The following is a 25315-nucleotide window of genomic DNA, read 5'->3' as shown; positions in this document are numbered from 1 at the left end:
CTCAAGTTTCCCCCCCAACCAACAGGGCTGGGTTTGTTTTGTTTACTTCTGCTCCCACTTAATGCGACACGACTGACAGCCAGTCTCGCACACAGCAGTCATTTGTTCTCAGAGAGACAGAACATTCCATGCACAACTTACAGACCAAACAGTGTCCTGGGCACTCTTACTAACAGTGTCAGTGCTCAGTCACCAATCAAATTCTCAGCTGCTCCCGTAACAAAGGTTTCCTACACCTAATGTATATAGAGGAGTAGTTCTAATGTAATCTCTATTATGCCACCAAATGGTACCACTCCGACTGGAGAACCCTGTGGAAATGCGTTACTCTTAAACCCAAAAGGAGATAAGAGCCTTCATGGAAGGCTGAAAATTGAATATGCTTGGGAAAAAAAAAACTATACTTATTTAAACTATCGCGAAAATTATATTTGCTTCAGCGTACTGAAAAACTAAATTAAAAATGGTGTTACATACAGCACAATCAATACCGGTACAAAAGGTGAGGAAGGCCCTGTGAATGATCAAATATTTCTTATAGGGGAGCTCCTTTTGCCAAGAAGATGTATCAGAGCTCATTCTATTTAAATCACCAGAAATCCTGTCTCTCTACATGCAGAAAGGCAGTTCCGTTTGTTAGATTTTGTTTGTACTGGAATCAGCTATTTGAGTGAGCTCTAATTCATCCGCTAGGTAAGGAAGCCCCCCCTATAAGATATATTGGATCTAACTGTCAAATATCTGACAACCAACTGCTGTATGAAGGCAGAATGAAGAGAAACAGATACCGAAAAAGGGATAGTGAAGATAAACTTTTGATTATTTCGGAAACAGTACAGAATGCTGAATAGATTGTATTTAGAACGTTTCTAACTTCAGTATGAGGAAGCTTATATTAAAATTTCATTTTTGCAATTGTTCCCCTTTAATTTACAGTTCAGTATATATTAAAACAGATTTACAGCAAACCCTGGATCGTACAGTGGACCTACATGTTTCATCAATAAGAACACTGTACTAGACTAAAAGCTCTTCAGGTTAACACTATAAACATAAGCATTGACAGAACAGATTTTCTAGGTTTGGGGTAAGTAAGATAACATAATGGTATGACAAAGCAAAGAAAAAACTTAAGAATTTAATATGGAAAATAAAACAAAAAAAGTAGACACTTTTTGGAACTTGCAGTTCATATATTATTATTCAGCTCCTCCTCAATATCCGTTATTATGAACTGCTGCCTGTAATGGAGCACAAGGTAGCAGAGAAGTCCATCTAGTCAGTGTCCAGTACGTAGGCTGCATTATGTCTCCATGACTCTCGCACAGTGATTCGTTGTCAGTAAGCCACGTGGCTTCTAAACTTCGGAAAAGGACAGAGTTCAAGGTCCAAAATCAAGACCTACAATAATGTTCTATGTGGTTCCTGGTGTCTCCTGGTTATTCACTGTTTGGCTTTTTTGAGAATGGTACCCACAGCAGAAATGACAGTTGTTTTGGAGCCACTGGCACTTGTGGTGACTGTAACAACAGCGGGAAGTGTGGCAGTGGTGGTGAGGATAGATGGTTGAGCAATGGTGGTCATTGGAATAGCGGAGTCCCACTTGCTTTTTCTCTTCTGTGCATCTGCAGAGAGCAAAACAGATGGCAGAGGTGAGATGAAATAATGCCACCCCACAGTGCCAGCTTATTTACACCAGGCTCACTAATCACTTCCAAACCCACGTTTATTGACTGGGGAAGTAGCCACTTGCCACTTACCTGTTGTAGATGTGGTTGTGGTACTGCTAGTGCCTGTGGTTGCACTGGTCGTTGTGCCCTTCTTAGTGCCCGTAACAAACTCAATCTATAAAGGATCCAACATAAGCTTTATATCATGCAGGCCCTGATTCACTTTGCATTAAAGGAGACATTTTGTGTAAAAAAGAATAATGTACCAGTGCTTTATAATCATTTAGATATAGAAGAATTGTGCTTAAAAAAAGTAGTGTTTCAGGTGGATTTATTGAAAATGTTTGCAAAAACCCTAAAAATCCCTCCCTTCTCTTCCACTTCCTACTCCCTGAATTCTCAGGTTGTGCAGGGGAGCCGTGGCACTCAGCTCACCACACTGTAGAACAGGAACCAATCAGCAGCTAGCATTTATCATTTATCCTATATGTCTCCATTAACAGTTACAGGAGAGATGATTCAGCAATTACAATATCAACTCTCACAATTACAGAAGCCAAGTAGTTCACAATCCGGAACAAGCCTACTGCATGTTGTATGCCATGTTAATTAATTTAGTTATTAGTTCATACTCGTTTTGTGTTAACTCGGAGACTGTGCAGCTCATACTCACTTTGTGTTAAGTCCAGGACCACTCAGATCAGACTTACTGTTTTAATAACTTACATACATTGTGTTAATAACTCCAGAATCAAGCACATCATACTAACTTTCTGTTTAGATGTAAGCAGCTTATACTCACTTTGCTGTAACAACTAGACGGATTTAAATTTACCGTGCACAAAGCGGAAGACAGGCTCAAAGCTCTCACTCACTTTGGTCTCATAGCTAATTTCCAGACACCCACTGGGTATTAGTTACTCCACAAGCAAGGAACACATTGCAAAGTTCTGAGTGGTCACAGTGAGGTGCTTCCATAACAAACTAGTGTGCTCACTAACCTTCGTTCGCTCTTTTTTGGCCTTTTCCAGCTTATCCATTTCGATCTTTTGGGCTTTAGCTGCAAAACAGACAACATTTAAGAATAATAAAAAATAACACTCAAAAATCATTCAAAGTACAGGTATGGGACCCATTATCCGGAAACCCGTTATCCAGAAAGGTAGTCTCCCATAGACTCCATTTTATTCAAATAATCCAAAGTTTATCTTGAATCTTTTTCTCTGTAATATTAAAACAGTACCTTGTACTTGACCCAAACTAAGATATAATTAATCCGTATTGGAGGCAAAACCAGCCTATTGGGTGTATTTAGTGTTTACAAGATTTTCTAGTAGACTTAAGGTATGAGGATCCAAATCACGGAAAGATTGTCTCCCATAGACTCCATTTTATTCAAATAATCCAAATTTTAAAAATTATTTCCTTTTTCTCTGTAATAATAAAACAGTAGCTTGCACTTGAACAAAGATAGAATTAATCCTTATTGGAGGCAAAACCAGCCTATTGGGTTTATTTAGTGTTTACAAGATTTTCTAGTAGGCTTAAAGGTACGAGGATCCAAATCATGGAAAGATGGTCTCCCATAGACTCCATTTTATCAAATAATCAAAATTTTAAAAATGATTTCCTTTGTCTCTGTAATAATAAAACAGTACCTTGTACTTGATCCAAACAAAGATATAATGAATGCTTATTGGAGGCGAAACCAGCCTTTTAGATTTATTTAGTGTTTACAAGATTTTCTAGTAGGCTTAAGGTAGGACGATCTAAATCACAGAAAGATCCATTATCCAGGAAGCCCCAGGTCACGGGCATTCTGGATAACAGATCCCATACCTGTACTACTAACTACTGCTATACCAGCCAACATCAGACACATGTCTGCCACATTACATAGCTGATGCAAAGACTGTACCCCAAGTACAATCCTTATGTCCTGTGTCAAAGCCAACTTGTAGAGAGCAGGCATCAGATTTGACTCCAAACTTCATGCACTACCTTACTTGAATAGAATAGTTTCCTTCAAGCCAGATTTAACCCACAGCAAGGGATCTTGGTACTGAAGGCTGAGAACTTACCAAGAGACTCATAGTAGGAGTCTTCAGACCATCCATGAGGGTCAAACATGTCCTGAAAAGAAAAGGGGACATTGATTCTGTTACATGTTTTGAAGGACAGTAACTTACGTTCAAAGGCGTAGTGTTGGAGAGATGAATGACTTAATTCAAAGCAGAAGCCTGAGCAAACAGGGGTTGGATTTGGGGGTACACTCAGAATGAAGGTGGAAGGATTTATACTCACCTTAGGGTAATTAGTGCCAAGTTCATCAATGGAGCAAAACTGGATGAGCTTCTCATAGATGCTGAGAGAATGAGACAATGGTACACAAAGTTAGATTTAGACCCTCCCCCTCCGTATCTTTCCTTTTCCTGCTTGCTGAGGCTTACCCATAACCCTGTTCTAGGAATACTCACCTGGGGTTCCGAAATTCTTTCTTTTTTTGGATAATGCGGTTCATATCGGTCCCTTCTTTTAGCTTCTTCTCATACAACTTTTGAATCTTCTCCTGAAGAGAGAGAATTTAGAACTCCAATCAGAAACAAAGACATTGGACAAAGACTGTCCATTAAGCCATCATTCCATGAGTGTATGCTCAGCTTCAGGTTGAAGTGGCATTTATGTTTCACCATATATAAAACTTAAACTTTGAGTATCCAGGAGCCTTCTAGATAAAGTTCCCCAACATTCATTCAAATCCAATAACCCTTCTTAAAGGGGATGCATTTTTTTTCTACAGTTAGGTATTCCCCTGTACCAAGTGCAATGTTTGCAGAAAAAATTAAATGGCATAGGATATCTTAAAAACTAACTATCCATACCGTATTTCTGAAATTTTAGATTTTGAATGTGCAGCACCTTCCAGGAAGAGTCACTGATAGGGTTAACCAAATGCAGTACAGACAAAACTACAGTCAGTGTGTATCCCTAGGGGTCAGAAATGTGACCCTCTCATTCCCACCTCCACCTCATGCCCTAGAGTGCCTTCCACATACCTGAACTTGTACCACCTGCACTTTAATTAGGGAGCTGCAAGGGCAAGAGAGGGGTCAGACACAGCACTAAGAGAGTGTCTTATGGGAAACTTGGCAGTGAAAAATGACATGTGACATAACCTTAATTCTTTTAGTTCCTTGAAAATGCATGCAATGCTTATCGACGTTGTGGGAAAAGGCATTTCATGTTGATAAGTGTATAGTTTTTCACTTCCTCTTTGTTGACAGACACATTGGATTAGCTATTACATTGGATTATCTATTTCCTTCCTGTCTGAGAACAAAAGTGCTGCCGTTGTAAATATGTTTATAACAGGGCTAGGGTGTCACAACAGCCAAGATCAATAACTGTACAGGTTTCCAATCAAATAGAATTTAGCAGAAGGGCCCTGGAACAGAACTCCATGCCCACAAGCAAATATCCCTTGTACATGTGTGAGCAGAGCAAGCCCCAGCATGCACAGGAGAGTCTTGATTCCTCTTCACACCTTTATGCTGCATTCCTCACTGCTGTGCCTGGCTGCTCACAGACCATCTCACATGGCAAGTCCAGGACACAGGAGCACTTAGGTCACCAATAACCGTGGTGTTTAACTGTTTCCCATTATGAACGCCACTGCTATGGAGATTAAAGGCACAGTAATTCTACTTGTAATCCATCCTGACCAAAAAAAAATTGCACTACATATATGTATATAAATACAAATATAAAGAGAAGCAATGTTCACTCCAATGGTAAAAAAATATACCTTAAATATTTGCCTATGATCAGTGCTGCTATGTTTGTTTGTATACTCCTGACGAAGATCCCTGTGGGGGATCGAAACTTGAGTCTTAATAAACAACTTTTTTATTTTGAACTTCCAAAAAAACCTGTGATGTATATATATATATATATATATATATATATATACATATATATATATATATATATATATGGGTAGGAGGTGCCATATGGTTTCCCTTAGACAGTACAGTATGAGGGTACAGCTTAGTGTGTGCCCAGACCGTTGCTTCTCTGTATATTTCTATTTATTCACATGGATAGGAGGTGCCATATTGTTTCCCTTAGACCAGCGATCCCCAACCAGTAGCTGGTGAGCAACATGTTGCTCTCCAACCCCTTGGATGTTGCTCCCAGTGGCCTCAAAGCAGAAGGCAAGTTTTGGTTGCATAAAAACCAGGTGCACTACCAAACAGAGCCTTAATGTAGGTTGACAATCCACATAGGGGCTGCAAAATGGCCAATCACAGCACTTATTTGGCACCCCAAGAACATTTTTCATGATAGTGAGTGAAACTCCTTTTACTTCTGAATGTTGCTCATGGGTTCAAAAGCTTGGGGATCCCTGCCTTAGACTGTACAGTATAACTTATTGTGTGCCCAGAACATTCCTTCTCTGTATATTTGTATTCATACATATGGGTAGGAGGTGCCATATTGTTTCCCTTAGACAGTACAATATGATGGTATAGCTTAATGTGTGCCCAGAACATTCCTCCTCTGTATATTTGTATATATCTGTGGGAGGGAGATTGTTTCCCTTTGAACAGTATATTATGAAGATACCAGATCTGCAAAGAACATTCTTCATTTTCTATGAACTGGACTGAGGACCATGAATAAAACCTCAGCAACCAACTTGGCAACACCCCCTGGAAAGGTTACACATATATAGTGTGCAGACCATAATGAAATGGTTATAATTATTAGAATTCTTTCTGTTTTACCTGCAAGTGGTTGGAGCAGCGGCCTGGAGGTTCTGGAGGGATTTTGATGTCATCGGGTGACATGTTGCGCACCCTCTCCGAGAAGGAAGCTGGACACACAGAGAGCAGTGAGTTAGCTGGGATGTATCCGTATCACTCACTAACCATATAGAATGCACCAGGTGAATACAATGCTGCCAACCCTGTGTGCTGTGGCCCTAGGGGAGTTAAAAGACGTTGGGTGATAAACGTGACATTTTAGTGCTGCCAACTTGCAGGATTAATTCCTCTATTTGGGGTAAGGTGGAGGGGGGGGGGAGACATACATATTATGCTTCAGTTTTTGTCCTTGGCTGTTTGGATTGCCTGATCCCTCCACCCCTTCCCATGCACTTTAACAGTCAACCTCTGTCTCTTACTGCTTTGAAAAGATGCTCTGTGGGAGTTGTGTTACCTCCAAAATACTCCCAGATATATTGAAGAAACAGGTTATAGAGAGGGCCCTAAAAAATTTATATTAATTTCTTAAAGATTCAGAAGGGGAAAAAAAGCATTGTTGGACAATACATTGATCCAGAGTTGGTGCACCGCCTGGCAGTTATGGAGTTAATTAGCTATTAGAAAGAAATGGAAAAATAAAGGCAACTATATGCAAGTCAGGTGTACCTGTAGTTGTAACTCGTATGATGGAGGGCATGACAGGGAGAGGCTGCAGTGATATGCACTATATCTATCTATATCTATAATCTCTCTCTCTCGTGCTTTTGGTCATTAACGGATGCTGTAGTTCATCAAGAACTGATGTAGCACATGGGGCAACAGATTTCAAGCATTACAACAGAAAGACCTCCCACTGCCTTTTAGCTTGTGCCACTAGTCGCTGTTGTAGTGTTAGAAGGTGGCACAAGATAACAACAGGGCAACTGAGCCCTTGGACATAGGCAAGAGTTAGCCTGAGTAGGAACTGAAGCCCCTTGTGTTCTGGCTCTGCTTGATGCACAACTGGAAAAATGTCCAGCTAGCGAAAGGATTGGCTGACATGCACAAACCAATCGAAGCAGGCCAATTCCTCCCTCACACCTTGTTCTTCCCAATGTTATCCCCTATGGCATAAGCCAGGTTCTGCCTTGTCAGGGAACACAACATGTTCTGCAAACACATAGAATGCGTAAGTAAATACGCCCCGGGGTTCAGGCAGCACACACGGCTGATGGGTGTGTCTGGATACGTACACGCCCTGTAATAATCATATCCTAGAGCCACAATTGCTTGTGTGTCACTGTAAGGCCTTGAACTCCCCCTCTGCTGAGTCTGCACACAGTCAATTGATTGCAAGCTCTTTAATAACATGTTAAGACTGCAAGCTAGAAAAACTCCTGATATAAACCATTCATTTAACCCTCTGCTGCCAGAAATCTCAGCAATGTAGTTTGCTGCAAGGTTGGGTTAATAAAGGGTCAGGAAGGGGATGGCTTGCAACAGTACCCCAGGAGGCTCATTGTGGCACTGAATAGTGTAATAGTGGGGGCTTGACCTGGAAATCCTAGAAAAATAAGCCACATAATGGGGACACTCACCCACTAGTTCCTGGGGGTCTCGCTTCTCCAGTTCTGACAGCACCTGTAATGACAAAGGACATACAGTCCGGTGAGAAGGGCAGCAGTAGAGGGTATCATGGCGACTGTAGTAGCAACATGGGGGGACTGGGAACGGGAAGGATTCAGCAGGTACAGGTATGGGACCTGTTATCCAGAATGCTGGTGACCTGAAGCTTTCCAGATGTTTTTGTAATATGGATTGTCATACCTTAAATCTACTAAAAATCTGCTAAACAGTAATTAAATCAAATAGGATTGGTTTGCTTGCAATAAGGATTAATTATACCTTAGTTTGGATCAAGTACAAGGAACTGTGTTCTTATTTGCTAGACATCTCCAATGACTAATGACTTTAATGACTAAAACGCACCCACGTCTGGGCTACTTTCCATAAACCAGGAATACATACAACCAGCTGCCCTCTAAAAATTGTTGAACTACATATCCCAGAATCCCGACAGACGAAAGCCCTTTCAAGGAGAAAACCCTGTGAGCATCTCTGATAGATAGCGAGGCGATTGGGAGATGAAGGAATGGTGCCTAGGGGGAAGGGAAGACTATAGGAAGATGTGACATTCCTCCTGTCTGCACACACTGTGGCTATTCATGGTGGCCAAATACAGTGTTTCATTGTTGCCTGGTAACCAGACCAATGGGAGGAGGGTGGACATGCAGCCAAACAATGACAATTTATTGGTCGGTCTCCCGCCAAACTATTAGATTGGGATGTGCCAAGTGCTGTGCCCAGTGCTCTGGTATTTCCCAGCATGCCAGCATCACTAACCTCTGCTCTTTTTGGTATTTCACAAGGGGATGGGGCAGATTAAAAAAAAACAGGGGGTGGTTGATTCATGATAATGCCCAGCCTTTTCCTATCTGCTTCTGTTTATCGTCTGTCTTCTTTTATTGCCAATGTCCTTTCAGACTTTCTTATTTCTCCCATTGCAGCTGCCAAATTGGCACAACATTTCATCAGGAGCCACTTTACTTCACAACAAGGTTATAGACATACAGTTACAAATACAGAAACCTGAATGTCAGTTAGGGTGAGATTTAGGGTGAGTGCTTATTTGTGCCCTGGGTACCCCTGGAACTATAGCAGGGTGACTGTTACCCCAATGTTTCTATATATCTGTAACCTTGTTATGAGCTAAGGGGCCCAGTCTGAAGGCCAGTTAGGGGGGAGATTTGGGGTGAATGCTCATTTGTACATTGGGTACCCCTGGAACTACAGCAGGGTGACTGTTACCCCAATGTTTTATATATCTGTAACCTTATTATGAGCTAAGGGGGCCCAATTTGAAGACCAGTTAGGGTGAAATTTGGGGTATTATTTGTGCCCTGGGTACTCCTGGAACTATAGCAGGGTGACTGTTACCCCAATGTTTCTATATATCTGTAACCTTGTTATGAGCTAAGGGGCCCAGCCTGAAGGCCAATTAGGGTGAGATTTGGGGTGCTTATTTGTACCCTGGGTACTCCTGGAACTGGTGACTGTTACACCAATGTTTCTAAATATCTGTAATCTTTTTATGAGCTAAAGGGGGCCCAAACTGAAGTCTAGCTAGGTGAGATTTGGGGTATAATTTGTGCCCTGTGTACCCCTGGAACTATAGCAGGGTGACTGTTACTCCAATGTTTCTATATATCTCTAAACTTGTTATGAGCTAAGGGGGCCCAGCCTGAAGGTCAGTTAGGGTGAGATTTGTGGCAAATGCTTATTTGTGCCCTGGAAATGTATCTATATCAAGGCAGGTATAAAGGAAGGCACAGCACATGAATGAGTTCTTCCCAGGCAGAGGGAGGTGCTATACTTCACATTTTTGCTGCCAGTAAATAACACAGATACTGCTGGTATGGAGCTTGGGGAAATTAACAGCTAGATAGGTTTTGTGAAGACAAACACTGCTGTCTCTATGTGATAAAAAGGAATAAAAAACAGTGAACAAAACCACCCATATATATGATTTATGGCTGTCCGGAGCAATGGGCCACTTTCCATTGTAAAAAGGTCAGCCTGAGACAGGCATCCCACCCTGTGTGTGCCAAGTTGCCGGATAGGTCAAATTCACATACAGTCACCCCCCTCGGGATGGTGTGATCTACAACCTGCAGGCTTCCTGCCCGTATCCTGTATGTGCCGGCAGGCTGCCCAGAAAAGAGGAGCATGGGATGGAGGGTACAGGAAAGCACTGGTGGGTAAAGGTATTTGGGGACAGGGGTTGTAAGGAGAAACACAGCCTGGAATGTGATGTGAGCAGGGAGGTAAGGGAAAGCATCTCTCTTCAGGCCAATAAGCTACATGGATACCGGACTGCACTACAAACCAATTCTCCAGGTTGCTATATGTTACTGAAATAGGACAAGGAAAAACAAACTCACTGGGGGTGTGAAGATCTTAGCAGCCCCCCCCCCCGAAATGGTTTTTCCCTATAAATCGTTTGCTGGAAAAGTGGCATCTCTCTATGCAGGCTACAAGTAAATAGGGCTGTTCTTTCTGAATTGTGCTTAGCACAGGGCAATACGTATGTAATACTCTGGCATAGTCTTACTGCATCTCTCTGTACTGACTATGAGCAAACCCTGGGGGCTGTTCCTGCACAACTGTGCTTTGCTTGCTAATGACATATTCCATGCTGTCACAGGGATGTACTATCTTCAAACTTAACATTTAAAGGGCAAGTCAACCCCCCAAATAAAAGGTTGCCTACTATAAGAAAACATAATTCTATTCCATTATACATTCAATAAAAAAACAGATTGCTATTGAAAGCAGCATAACTGTTACTTTTTAAATGTTGCAAGTCTTGGTTCCCCAGCTAAGTCAGGTCTGTTAATCAGCTGCCTTGTCTTACATTGTATCAATAGTCTGAGCCATCAAGGCAGAGAATAGAAAGGGACGAACACTGCTTTCAAAAGTAATACGTATATAAATAAATTAAAAATCATCGAAAATGAGTAATGAATGTATATTGCAAAGAATTATGTTTTCTTTTATTAGGCAAATTTATATTTTGGGGGGTCCTTTAAAATCCAAGTTCTGTTTAGAAGGAACAGAATTTTTTTGCAGCAGGAACTTGACGACCTCTCACACAAATGTCTAGAATGGATATTACAGTAGCCTTACAGCTAAAGGCCAGGAGCAGCTTCATGTTCTGCACAACAGGAAGTGAAAAGTACAAAAACAGCTTGGACACTTTCAACATATCCGAACAGAAATAGACATTTGTCATGGATATAAAACGATCTCTAGTAGGAAAAGCTTGTGCTTTGGGTGCATGTTGCCTTCGAGGCAACTTAACGGAGATTGAATTGCAGCATTGCTCAGAGGATCATGCGGTCACTAGTTGTATTTGCAAAATGAATACTGAATGTGGCCCACTGTGATGCCAGCATCCTTGCTTAGATAAAAGAAGGAACAGAGGGATCAGCCAGGATGAATGGGCACGGCTCCCTTCCTGTGCTCCTCCCTAGCTGCTTGTGGAGACCAGACACACCTGTATGAGCAATGGCAGGTATTCAGTACCGCAGGGAAGGAGAGCTAAGCAGGAGCATGCACATGCCTGCCAGACATTGCTACACTTCCAATCACTACTCAAATACAAACCCTGTCATTGCCAAGGGGGGGGAAGGTTTGTTTTATGAATAATAAATCCAACATTACGGGACTGGATTGTGTATTTAATAGGGTAATAACTTATGCAAATATGGCTTGTGTGTTGTGAGTTGTGTACGCAACGTCCAACAGCATAGCAAGGATCTGCCACTACTGAGGAACGCTAAGCAGACTCTGGTCACCCCAACACTTGGTTAGGCACAGACTGCACACACAGCTCAATTTGTAGATTTTTATGCCAGTCGATATTTGCCCACCTTTCCTGGGAAGTACTTCCATGATGGTTTTCAACCCCACTGGAATTTTCAGTGTGTAAATAGCATGCCACTGCTGTAGAGAAATCTGGGCATTCTGGTGCCCCACCCTCTCCGGGGCAGTGTGCTGTGGCGGGAGTTCAGAGAGGCAGGGTGCGGCTCTGAATTCTAGAAGACTGCTTTAATCAGAGCCTGTGGGTTAATGATTCCTGGGGGGTGAGTAATCCTAGAGTGAGTTTAGCGGAAGGGCTGGGTACACACTAAGGAATAGGACAGTTTGCTGCAAGGTATGACTTCCTCCTTACTCATAACTGTTGTGCCCGGGCTTACAAGAAGCCTGGGGTTGCCAACTTAATAAAGATAACTCCAAGATATCCTGCAGACCTCCAGCGGTTGTTAAACTACCATTCCCAGCATCCCCTCATAAGATTCTGGTTGTTGCAGTTTAGCAAAAGCTTTGCCCTACAACTGAACATCCAGCAGGTACTCAGGGAAATCAGTGGTGCAGTTTGTGAGCTAAACAGACAGCTGGGGGTTAAAATATTTATATATATATATATATATATATATATATATATATATATATATATATATATATATATATATATATATATATATAGATAGATATATATATATAGATATATATATAGATATATATATATAGATATATATATAGATATATATATAGATATATATATATATATTGATAGATAACACCTGCCTGATAATTCTCAGTGTCATAGACATACCTAGACACGTACATGGGGTTGGTTGTAGACTTCAGCCTGTTACTTAGTACAGGTATGGGACCTGTTATCCAGAATGCTTGGGACCTGGGGTTTTCCGGATAACGGATCTTTATGTTATTTGGATCTTCATGCACTAAGTCTAGCAGAAAATCATGTAAACATTAAATAAACCCAATAGGTATTTCCAGTGAGGATTAAAGGGGTTGTTCACCTTTGAGATAACTTTTAGTATGATGTAGAGAGTTATATTCTAAGATAATTTGCAATTTATTTTAATTGTTTATTATTGGAGGCTTTTAAGTTATTTAGCTTTTTATTCAGCAGCTCTTCAATTTACATTTAAGCAATCTGGTAACTAGGGCCCAGATTACCCTAGCAACCATGTATTGATTTGAATAAGAGATTGGAATATGAATAGGAGAGGCCTGAGAAGGATCAGTAATAAAAAGTAACAATAACAATACATGTGTTACCTTACAGAGCATATATTTTTTAGAAGGGGACAGCAACGCCCATTTGAAAACTGCAAAGACAAAGAAAAAGACACATAACTATAAAAAAAAAAAATTTGGTCGTTCTATAACATACTAAAAGTTACCTTAAAGGTGAACCACCCTTTAATTATATCTTATTTGGATCAAGAACAAGGTAGCGTTTTATTATTACAGAGAAAAAGGAAATCATTTTTAAAAATTCGGATTATTTGGATAAAATGGAGTCTATGGGAGACGGCCTTTCCGTAAATCGAAACCTTCTGGATAACGGGTTTTCCGGATAACAGATCCTATACCTATTCTCTATAATGGGAAATTAGCTCTCTATGGCAACCCCATTGCTGGAAGTCTGTGCTGCAGCAACTGCAAGTGGAAAAAGAGTTTTCGTCACTGTGGGTTGTCCTGATGAACAATCGGTAGGGGAAAGTTTTTATTTTCCAAGCCTCTGCCCTAAATCAGTGTTAAACTATACTAGGCAAAACACACATCAGTATGAGGAATTCCACACAAAAAGCCTTGCCTACTTTCTCAGTATTCTATTTGAAAGCGTCAGATAGATGTCAGCAACGCATTTCAAAAAAGTTGGGACAGGAAGCAACCAAAGGACTGGAAAAAATGTGTAATGCTAAAAAGAGATCCTAGAGAGGCTGGGTCTCTCAGAAGTAAAGATGGGGAGGGATATCCCACTTTGCAAAACACTGTGCAGGGGCAAACGGTGGAACAATTTAAGATGCAAATTCCTCAACGTAAAATAGCAAAGAATTTTGAAATCTCTGTACACAAGTGACAAGATGGAAAGCCAATATAGGATGGCCATGATCTTTGGGGCCCTTAGGCCATACCTCCCAACATTTGTGAAACAGAAAGAGGGACAAAAAGATCTACCACACGTAGTGTGCCAAAAAGTTGACCATGCCCACTTTGTGGCTACACCCCCTAAATACAATGCCCATGTTACAAATTGGGCAGGTTATGGAACGTTTGAACACATTTCTGGGAGTTTTAGGGTCAGGTTTTATGTGTTATTACAGTTTAGCTAATGAGGGTGAATTGTCCTTTAAGCTGAAAGCCTGAGTTCTCCAAAGACACCTGCTTATCTTAAATAGTTACAATTGTATCTTTGCTTATATTAAATAGTTGTATCTAAATGCAGGTGCTGCATTTATCAATATATATATATATATATATATATATATATATATATATATATATATATATATATATATATATATATATATATATATAAATAATAACATTTATCAGTGTCGTCTTTATACTATTTGCAATTAAATACAGGGCATGAATGGTTTGCTAATCAGCCTATTCTCTTTTTATTTACATTTTACCCAATGTGGGTGAGGGTTTGTATATACAGGTATGGGATTCGTTATCCGGAAACCCGTTATCCAGAAAGCTCCAAATCACGGGAAGGCTATCTCCCATAGACTCCATTTAATTTATCCAATTTGTTTTTAAACTTGTTTTTCTCTCTAATAATAAAACAGTACATTGTACTTGATCCAGACTAAGATATAATGAATATCTTTTTTATATATAGAGAACATTGGAGTAATTTTCCTTTTGCTATCAGTACTAGATATAAAACCATAAAAGGTTCAGCAGATGAAAGATACCTGGCTAGAAGGCAACACGGATGGCAGGCAGAGGTGTTTTCCTAAGCATGGCTGAGCAAGTTCCTGTAGCTTGTGCAAACACGTCACTAAACTCTGCAAATGCAGAACTTTAGGAGAGAAAACCTACTGAAAATATCTAGTCCAGGGTCAGGCCCCCACCTCTCTCCATACCTGCTACCAGAGTATGGACTACTCTCAATTAGCTAAATATTTGCTTCAGTGTGAGTTTTTCAATGGAAAGCAGAGCAAATATTAAATGCCATTTATACATATTTTACGGTTTTCCATCTGATTGTGCATAGATTTATGGTATCGCTTTGTACAGGCTATAAACAAACTTAGGGCTGTTCCTGCTGAACTGTGCTTACTACAGGGGAATGCCCATGCTGCCATAGAGTTATACAGGTATGGGACCTGTTATCCAGAATGCTTGGGACCTGGAGTTTTCCAGATAAGGGAACTTTCCGTAATTTGGATCTCCATGTCTTGAGTCTGCTAAAAAACATTTAATACATTAAATACACCCAACAGTATTGTTTTCCCAACAATAAGGATTAATTATATGTTAGTTGGGATCAAGCTAAGGTACTGTTTTGTTAACAGGATTGTTAAATAGAGACACAACCTTCCATTTGAGCTTTCTGGATAACAGGTTTCCGAATAACAGATCCTCTACCTGCACTCTCAATCGCTCTTTCTCTACAGGTTACGAGCAAACGTATTGGATGTCCCAGATGAATTGTGTAAGCAACAATTAGCCTGCCCAATCCTCATGGGAGTCACAAGAGGAAGGGCATGACGCCACATCTCCACACTCGTCCAAACGTTAAAAGGAAATCAACGCATTCATCCTAGATCCTAGCATAAATAAAAACTTGTAACCAAGAAACATCCTGTTAATAGTACCCTGTTGACATGGTGTCTACTCAATTACAGACAAATTTTTGCACTGTTATGACCAACACATACATGTAGAGCATGGCCTTTAGTTAGTGATTAATTAGTGATAATTAGTTGCTGCTGAGCTACAAGTGCCAGAATTCCATTCTCTTTAATAGGCAGCTATAATAGCAACTCTTTTTGTGTGTGTATTTCTATATAGACATGTGTAGGCATATATAGATATCTGCCTCCCCCCTCCAGCCCCACACAAATAGCATAAATAATAAATAACACTGCCGGGATCTGTGGCAATTCAGTGCAAAAAATGGCTTGTTGCCGTTACGTTTTGCACACTGCTTTCTATTAAGTAAATGATCCCTATAGATTTACAGCAGAACAGTGACATCTAGTGGACAATTTATGAGGAAATCAAACACAAAAAAAATCATGACTATTTATATCATTACTGTCAGGCTTATTTATTGACACTTGGCAAATTTACACCTGTACCTTTGGTTCACCAGACTCCTGATTCTCAGTCTCTGATTCTTCCTCCTCCTATAAAGACAAGAATTGATACTATTTAAGAGAAGGGCTGTAAGCCACAGAATTCCCAGAGCAGAGAAAAGGAGTGTAGATGGAAAGAAGACTCTGCACGCAACTCATTGTAAAGTCCCTGGCAGCAAAAACACAAAAAAAACATCATTATGGACACTACAAGAAACTGCAGTATCCCCTATTGCTCCTGAGAAACTGTGCATTATTTAAAAAAAAAAAAAAAAAAAAAAGGGATGAGAGAGACAAGAAGGAGAAAAAGAAGCTTAGGAGGTGGAAAGGAAAATTATATACAGACTTGTTTGCAGCTGGCTCATGTCACTAAACATTTATTGCAATGATGAAAAAAATGTTGTAGGTGTTTGTGTCATGTACCAATATTAGATCTGCTACATCTGTATCAATTATCCAAATATAACAGTTCTATATAACAGTTTTAGCATTGCGTTTTTTCCTGTTATAAGGCATGGAACCAAAACTAATATATGTTACATTATACATCGACCCCTCTGTACCATATGACCTGTGTGCCAGGTACCTCTGTACACATCACTAAACCCTAAATATGGCTTTGTGTTTTATTACTTTTAAAAAAAACCTTAGTATTGTAGCCAATACATTATCCTATTTATTATAATACACTTGGATCTACAGGTTTTACAAAAAGTGGGATGCTACTTATCCGAGACCCCTGTTCCTTACTTTGCGTGCTTTTCCTTCTATAAATAAAACACTTCTGTTTCTTTGCTGAATTGCTAAGCTTTCCATATAACTTCCCGCCTTGGCTAATGAACAGAGACAGACAGAAGGTTGGTATTATGTTCACTTACTGACTGGCTTGTGTCGTCATCATCCTCCTTGTTGGATCCATCCTCCTCAATCCTGGAGATGTCGTCCTGCCCGTATGCTCTGGATACCAAACCTCCTTTCTCTTCTATAGGGACACAGTAAAAAAACAAATTGTGCCAGAGTTGAAGGTGCCAATAATGTGGATAATACCTATCTGAAGCTTTGCAATATTCATACCTGTATGGATTTTATAATTCTGTATTATTTCTGCCCCTTTTAGCCACACAGATCTAGATAAAATCTAATACTTGAATGCTACCCAGATTTAAGCATATCTTATTTGGTCTGAGCCACAAGGGGTGCTTGGGAATTTTTTTATTCAAAATAACAGTACTTATTCTTCTACACACATCTACATAATATAAAGTAAAGTTGGTCTACACACATCTACATACTATAAAGTAAAGTTGGTCTTTCTGGTCATCACACCTTATCTTTCACAATTATTTTGCAATTCTGGCATCTTATTTTTCCACCTATAATGTATTATGAAGATGTTGTGATGATCTGAGCCAACTTGCTATTGTTTTTTTATTTCAAATGGTTTTTGAATTATTTAGCTTTATGTTCAGTAGCTCTTCAGTATACAATTTCAGATACTATCTAGTTGCTAGGTTCTGATTTACCCTAGCAAACAGGCAATGGACAGGCTAGAAGATGAATAGTAAAGGGTCTAAGAAGTAACAATAACACTGCAGCTTCACAGAGCAACAGTCTTTTGACTGTTGGGGTAGGTGACCCCCCATTTGAAAGCTGCAAACAGAAGAGGAAGGAAATTAATTAAAAAAACAGAATCACCATTAAAGGAAAACTATACCCCCTAACAATGTAGGTCTGTATAATAAGATATTGCATAAAACAGCTCATATGCAAGACCCTGCTTCATGTAAACAAACCATTTACACAATAATATACTTTTCTAGTAGTATGTGCCATTGGGTAATCATAAATAGAAAATTGCCATTTTAAAAAATAAGGACCGCCCCCCGGGATAGTATGATTCACTGTACACACAAACAAACTATACGTCTTAGGTCACATGAGCCAATTAGCAGACAGAGTTCTGTCTTTTGCTTCCATACTTCTTCCTGTCACAGTTGTAGTATTTCTGGTCAGGTGATCTCTGAGGCAGCACAGAGCCTACCTAGCCTATGACTAAGTGCTAGGTAAGCATGAAACGCGTTGGGCGCTATAAGGGGTTTTCTAATGTTTTTTAATATACCGAATTAATAAACATATAGTGTTAAACAGGACATAGCAAGTTTGAGTGCTTATTTATGTTTAGAACAGCCTGGCATGCAAGGTCAATTCCAAGTGTTTATTGCGTTAACTGATAATTGACAAAATCAAGGCAGGGGATTTTGTGCATTTTAAAAGAAGAAGGATAGTGGGGGTCATCAGGTACATGACTAGAATCACTGGGTACCTCCCCCAGTGAATTATCTTCTCCTTTAAGGCTACAAATATTCTTGTAACTATGAAAATTATCCTTCAATACAGCAACCTTTCCTAGTGTTTGTAACCTTGGGTCCCTGGGGGGGGGGGTGTCCAATGGTACCCTTTTCTAAGCTTCAAACCTCAGCAGGAAAGACTGCTGGACATCCCTGGTGGAGTTGTTACTAATCAGTAATTAGCTTTGACTATATCAAAGGATTAATATCCTTTATTAATTGTTCTACTCCCCCGAGTGCTCCAGTGCCAAATCCCTCTCTACTCCACCCTAAAACCGGCCTCTCAGAGAAGGAATATATAACGTAGAGAACAGAGATAAATCTAACGGGCCATAGGCCGTCCCTCTCTGGCTCACATCCTGGGGCTCATTTATAAATACTGGGCAAATGTGCATCTGGGCAGTAACCCATGGCAACCAATCAAATATTTGCTTTCATTGTCCAACCTGCAGCTGTCAGAAAAAAGCCAGTCGCTGATTGGTTGCTACTGGTTACTGCCCATGTGCAGTGTTTATTAAATGAGCCCATCTTTCTCAGTTAGTAGCATAAATAGATGTTGTTGAGCGCCACAGCAACCCCCCTCCCCCCCCAAAAAAAACCCTTTGGTATAAGACATTTCTAATTATCATACAGTGAAATTGCTTATCAGTCTGTGCCCCTATAACTTGTAGTTCCCCTATACTTCCAGAGTCTGCTCAGCACTATTCAAATCCTCAGTAATCACAGGCAGCCTCCAGCATGGTCTCTCCCCTCTCTCTTACCCTCAGGCTCCCCATCACTTTCGGCTTCTGGCTCAGAGTCCCCGGCATAGACAGCCAAAGAAGACAACACATTCTTCCTATTCGCCGCCATCGCTCCGGTCGCACCTGTGACGTTTTTTCAGGGTGCCGGAAGGAAGGAACGGGACTAATACCATAGCAACCCTCCCACTGACAGATCCCTGCAGTGACGTCATCAGAACGCGCCGGGACCGGCGGAAGTTGGGAGGAAGTTTGTAAGGAAGCTAATTTACTTGTGTGCAGTTTGTGGGCACTATAAGGGCGCTTGGGGGGCTCTGCTGGTGGCTCACAGAGCTTGCATTAACGGAAACGGGGTTGTCTGGTGTAGCCGTGTGTTTTCTCAACAGATTAGCACCTTCCACGCTCAGTGGGCAGCAGCAGCAGCAGGACGTGGCATTCCTGTGTCTAGCTTGCTGGGTGTTATTAACCGATACACCTGTACAGGGGTTTCTTATGTGTATGAAAAGCAAATCACATCTGGGAGGTGTAGTATTGTTGGTGTAGCAAGACGTGGAAGTGGCCATGTGTCAGCCTTCTGGTCAACTTGAGTTAGGGTGGTTTTGTGACCCTTGTATTATAAATGATATCACCCTGCCTCCAATTCCTCGGGCAGCAGAGCTTATATCTTGCGTCAAACAAATAGCAGCCCTGAATTTGTAAACACTGCTTCTAAAACCCCTGTCCAGAACCTTTACAGGCAAATCAACCGCAAAATAAAAGTATGCCAAATAAAAGAAAAGTCAATTCTAAGCAACTTTCCAATATACATTTATTAAAAATGTTCAGTGCCTTTCAAGTTATTTCTAAAACGATTGCTATTGAACGCAGCATTTGCTTAACCCATAGTTGTTACTTTTTAAACAATGTTGCAAAATTCCTCAGGAAAGTCAGGTCTGTTAATCAGCTGCCTTGTCTTACATTGTGTCAACAGTCTGAGCCACCAGTGAAGAGAATAGACGGACAGACAAAGGCAAAGCTTTCAATAGCTTTACATATACAAATAATTGGAAAACCAGGAAAACATTGTAGTGAATGTATATTGCAAAGTTGCTTCGAAGTATGTTTTCTTTTATTAGGCAAATAATTACTTTTTGGATTGACATTCCCTTAAAGCTTTGGGAGAATCAAAAACCACTGACGCTATGCCTAAACACTAACTTTAAATGACGTGGAAATTGTTATTTGCTTTAAGGTCTTTGCATACCTCCCATCTGTCCCGTTTTGAGCGGGACAGACCCACTTTTGACTAGGGATGCACCGAAATCACGTGACTTTTCATCACAAAAAAGTTTTCCTTTCCGGCCCCTAATTTGCATATGCAAGGATTCGGGGATTCGGACGGATCCCAAATAGTGGATTCGGTGCATCCCTACTTTTGACAGCTCAACCCGCTGTCACGGATTTGTACTGATAAATCCCGGGTTTCTCTTTCATCTGCTGCACTGAACAGCCATAAACAGATACAAAGTTTCTAACTCAATTGCGTCTTTGCAGACAGCCCAGAATAGATACTTGACATACTTTTGTGACAGTTTGATAAGATAAGAACTTAAGTCTCACAGCTTTAAGGGCAAATCACCTTCATTTGCACACTGTAATAACATATAAAAACCACAGAAATGTGTTCAAACTTTCATAACCTGCCAAATTATGTAAAATGAACATTTTGCTGGTTTGTGCTTATTTTTATCCCATCATCTTAACTGCTTTCTTAGCAATTCCTGTGGCTTTGACCTTTTATATGTGCAGTATATTAAAATATTGTTAAATATTGCAAAATTTCCTGAACAGACACAAGAGAACTCTGGGAAGTCAGTGAAGATGGTGGTCCAGCTCTCAGAGGAAATGTACCCAGGCTGGTGGATTTTTTTTTAGAGAAGGGGAATGCCAGCCCCAGGGTGAAAAGTTACCCCTTTTCACTTTCCTTTTAATTTAAATGTCCATATGTGTGTTTGAATGCAAATGCAGAGAAAATAATGCCAGTTCATTGGCAAATAGATTGTGGATTTGCTATTATTTGTGTCAGATGCGAAAGGTGTGCTCACGATCTATTTACTTTTATGTCAACCATCCCTGGCTCTTTGTACAGGTATGAGATCTGTTATCCTGAAAACAGTTGTCCATACAGCTCAGAAATAATCCAAATTTTTAAAAATGATTTCCTTTTTCTCCATAATAGTGATGAGTACCTAGTACTTGATCCCAACTAAGATATAATTAATCCTTATTGGAAGCACAACCAGGTTTATTTAATGTTTACATGATTTTCTAGTAGAAGACCCGAATTATGGAAAGATCCATTATCCAATAAAACCCCAGGTCCTGAACATTCTGCATAACAGTCCCATACTTGTATGTCTAGGTTGTATACATCCCAGTTTGGGAGTAGATCTCTCACATTAAAAACATCTTATTGACATGTGCCTTTCTCTGAAATGCTGCAGCAATCACAAGACACAAGCCATAGAGTATGTAACCCGAACATACCGTTATGATATTGGGCTCCTTAGGTAACATCTAGCTCTCATAAGGGGTAATCTAATAAATGGTCTAACATTTGCTACCTGTATAGCATAGGTGTTATTCATGTAGGGTCCAAGGCTCATGCGGTGCTTTTTTTTTTGGATATTTGTGTAGGGTAAAATTATACAGTGGACAAAAAATCAGTTTCATTTGGGAAAAGGATATTAGCTCTTTTTGACCTATTTACAGCCCATGCTAAAACTAGCGGTAAGATATACTGTGATTGCATATAAATAGGAATTAGCCAGTCACTGTGCATTGTGACCAAACACAGCCTTTATGGAAGAAACTTTATTGAACCAAGGATCTCAAACTGTGCTTAAATAAAAGCATTGCCTCAATCAAACTGACTTTCCAAGGATACAAACCAAAGTTTTTCAGGATTTCAACCAGAATTTTTTTTTCTCTTAGATTAGCAATTGCTGGTTATTTTAAGTTATTGCACCCACTTGGGGGATGGGCCTCTGATTCATCCTTTTGTCACCTCAGTATCTCAATGTTTTCCATAACATCTGTGACCAATGTAACCTCATTCTCTGCTTGTTAATTACTGATAAAGTTTAGCTTCCCAACAGCAGCACAAGTATAGTGCCTCTGACACTCAAAAGATGACCCAACAAGATCCAAGATGGGGAATTGCCTTTGATGGCCTAGATTAGCGCTATTGTAGGGCTGAGCTCATAGTAGTAAGTAAGCTCAGTATATATTTAAAAAAAAATGCTCCAGCCATCATTAATGCTCTGGCATATATATATATTTAAATAAGTCCCAAAGGTGCACTCCGTTTCCTAAAAAAAACGCCCGGTGCCAGCAATAATTATTTATTGAAACTCAGTGTTTCGATCTTCGTCAGGAGAAAACTGGTTGTTTCTATTCCCTGCTTATACTGTGTGTGTGTGTGTGTATATATATATATATATATATATATATAAATATGTTGTAGATGGGTGCACACCAGGAACGTTTAAAGCCAAATTACTTAAAGATTAAAACATACTTTATTGAAAAATTTTTAAAAACAGGCCTGTTTTTAAAAAATTTTCAATAAAGTATGTTTTAATCTTTAAGTAATTTGGCTTTAAACGTTCCTGGTGTGCACCCATTTACAACATATTTATCTATTCCATTACGGGTAGCACCTGGGTCACTTACTGCTGTTTGGAGTGCGGAGAAAACACAAGGACTTTATATATATATATATATATATATATATATATATATATATATATATATATATATATATATATATATATATATATACATATACATATGCTAGTTCTTCAGACATGCATAGGCCAGCTGTGCATGCTAATTTGACATATAGTCAACTGGATCATGGAGCCACTAATCTGCAGGTCATCTTTGAAACACTAAATCTCTCTAAGATAACAATTATAAACATTATACTTTAAAATATTAATTAGGGCCATTTATCCAGGGTTGGGTTGTACTACGTCTCATTACCCAAATACACTTTTTTTTGTGCTTGCTGTGCTTTACTGAATAACGTAACCATTTGTCTGCTGTTCACATTGCTGTATTCCAACATTTCTTTCAATATCATTATAAGGTCAAGCAAAATGAGTTCCAAGCCTTCCACTTCCTCCTCTCCTTCTCGCGCGAGGTGCCGAATTCAGACAGCACTCAAAAATCTCTTTGGATTTGATTCCTTCCGATCACATCTGCAGGAGAATGCAACTCGGGCAGTAGTAAAAGGTAAAGCAATATCCGTACAATATAGCAAAACAATATGGTAACCCCAGAGCTTTCTCCATGTCATCAGCGTGAGCCATTGAGCTCACTTCCTCAAGTGGATCCAAGGGTCCTCAGTCTCTCTGGATTCAGATCTATTACTTATTTTACTTTATTGAAACAATGGCCTTAATCTGCTGACAGAGTAGAGGTTTAAACAAGAATTTTCACTCTAAGGAAAAATCACATTTGTGAGACAGATATATTAAAGGGATTTATCACCTTCCAAATACTTTTTCCAGTCCAGACTTTTTTCAATTACCAAAATGTATTAAAAAAGAAATCAGTTTTTGCAGTTGATTAGGCTGTATTCGATCGTTTGAAGTATTTAAAAAAAAAAACTTTGATTTTTCAAAGTCCACCAATTGACTCCAAATGGGTTCTAGGAGGTCCCCCATAGGCTAAAAGAGCAATTCGGCAGGTTTAAGATGGCGAATGGTCAAAGTCGAATTTCTAAAGAGACATCACATGAAAAATTTCGATATTCTAATTTTTTCAAATTTGGACTATTCCCTAGTTGAAGTACACAAAAATAGCTCGGAATTCAATTTTTCTTTAACTTCGAATTTTCAATTCGACCCTTGATAAATCTGCCCCTTAATTGATACACTTCTCAGCTGCATCTGTGGAATATTAGTAACTATTGTATCAATTCTAAAGATAAGAAATGTATTGACTTAATGTATCAATTTAGAGCAGTTTAAGAGTCGGCGACACCCCCCCTCCCAGAGCTGCTTCAGAAAGACATAAAAAGGTGAAAATGGACTTTTAAACTTCAATATTAGAAAAATGGTCACAATTAGAAAATATAAAGCAATTGAAAAAAAGTTTATTTCTGGTGATATATCTGAAATCAACTGAACTGAAAATAGTGTTGGAAGGTGAACAACCCTTTTAAGTAGGCAGTATTGTGAAAATAAAAATGTAATATAAATCAAAATGTATTTTAATTGACAGCTAGGCCTAATATACCAGTGGCAGGGGGCTCCCTTTATCTAGAAAAAGTATTAGAGCTCAGACCTATCAATAAAAATATGACTTTTAAACCCTGCCTGACAAGAGTCAGTTTGCATAAGAGTCTATTTGCATGAGATGAAGCTTATTTAATTTTTTCTTATTACCTGTGTTAAGCAATAGGGATGTTTCCCCTTTAAAAGTGACATAATACATCTTCTACTGCCTAGTATTGGCAAATGTTACAGTGCTGATATTACTAATAAGAAATCATATTGACAGTTACATGCCAAGCTCTGCTTTTACTATGGGACACTATTGTAATTTGATGCTGACAAACAGAGTCTTTATCAGTGCTATAGCTATACATCTCTGCTGCTTAGTATTGGGTCCTGTTAGTGACCCCTAATGGGTCCCAGTTTCTGTCTCTGTAGCTTTGGATTTGCAGATCATTGAGCTATGTTTTATTTTGTCCTCCAGGTGACACAGATGTGTTTGTAGTAATGCCCACAGGGGCCGGAAAGTCCTTGTGTTACCAGCTTCCAGCTGTCCTCTCAGCGGGGATCACAGTGGTTATTTCACCTCTCATTGCACTGATTCAGGTAACGTTTCCCTGTCCGAAAATAAGCAAAAAAAAATTCATTAAAACTCTTCCAATGCAGATGTCCAGATCCATGACCAGGGCTAATTCTGGACCTTTTTTGTTATGTGTTCATAAAGTGATTTGTAAATGTGTAAATTTGCTAACTATTCTTGCTGTGCTGATTCTGACTGCTGAAACAATGTAGC

General features: G+C 39.7%; 2 protein-coding genes across 3 annotated transcripts in view; one reads left to right on the top strand and one right to left on the bottom strand.

Moving 5' to 3' along the window:
• Positions 1 to 799: 799 nt before the first annotated feature.
• Positions 800 to 19472, bottom strand: sap30bp.L (SAP30 binding protein L homeolog). 2 transcript variants are annotated; one of them, XM_018234272.2, is made up of 11 exons: positions 19280 to 19472; positions 17049 to 17152; positions 16174 to 16221; positions 8014 to 8056; positions 6458 to 6546; positions 4148 to 4239; positions 3975 to 4035; positions 3752 to 3803; positions 2672 to 2730; positions 1761 to 1845; positions 1126 to 1625 (listed from the first exon to the last, which is right to left on the bottom strand). In XM_018234272.2, the coding sequence occupies exons 1-11, from the start codon at positions 19368 to 19370 to the stop codon at positions 1444 to 1446; spliced, it is 906 nt and encodes a 301-aa protein (XP_018089761.1). In that variant the 5' UTR covers positions 19371 to 19472; the 3' UTR covers positions 1126 to 1443.
• The window catches only part of recql5.L (RecQ helicase-like 5 L homeolog), a 35092-nt gene continuing 29187 nt past the window's right edge, over positions 19411 to 25315 (top strand). Inside the window, exons 1-3 of the mRNA XM_018235327.2 lie at positions 19411 to 19512; positions 23391 to 23536; positions 25007 to 25128. Coding sequence (XP_018090816.1) covers positions 23401 to 23536; positions 25007 to 25128 — 258 coding nt within the window. The 5' untranslated portion in view covers positions 19411 to 19512; positions 23391 to 23400. The remainder of the gene's footprint in view (positions 19513 to 23390; positions 23537 to 25006; positions 25129 to 25315) is intronic.

This window comes from Xenopus laevis, chromosome 9_10L (assembly GCF_017654675.1).
Source record: "Xenopus laevis strain J_2021 chromosome 9_10L, Xenopus_laevis_v10.1, whole genome shotgun sequence".
In the NCBI taxonomy this organism is placed as follows: Eukaryota; Metazoa; Chordata; class Amphibia; order Anura; family Pipidae; genus Xenopus; species Xenopus laevis.
Note: the sequence above shows the minus strand (reverse complement) of the source record. Positions and strands in the feature narration are given on the sequence as shown.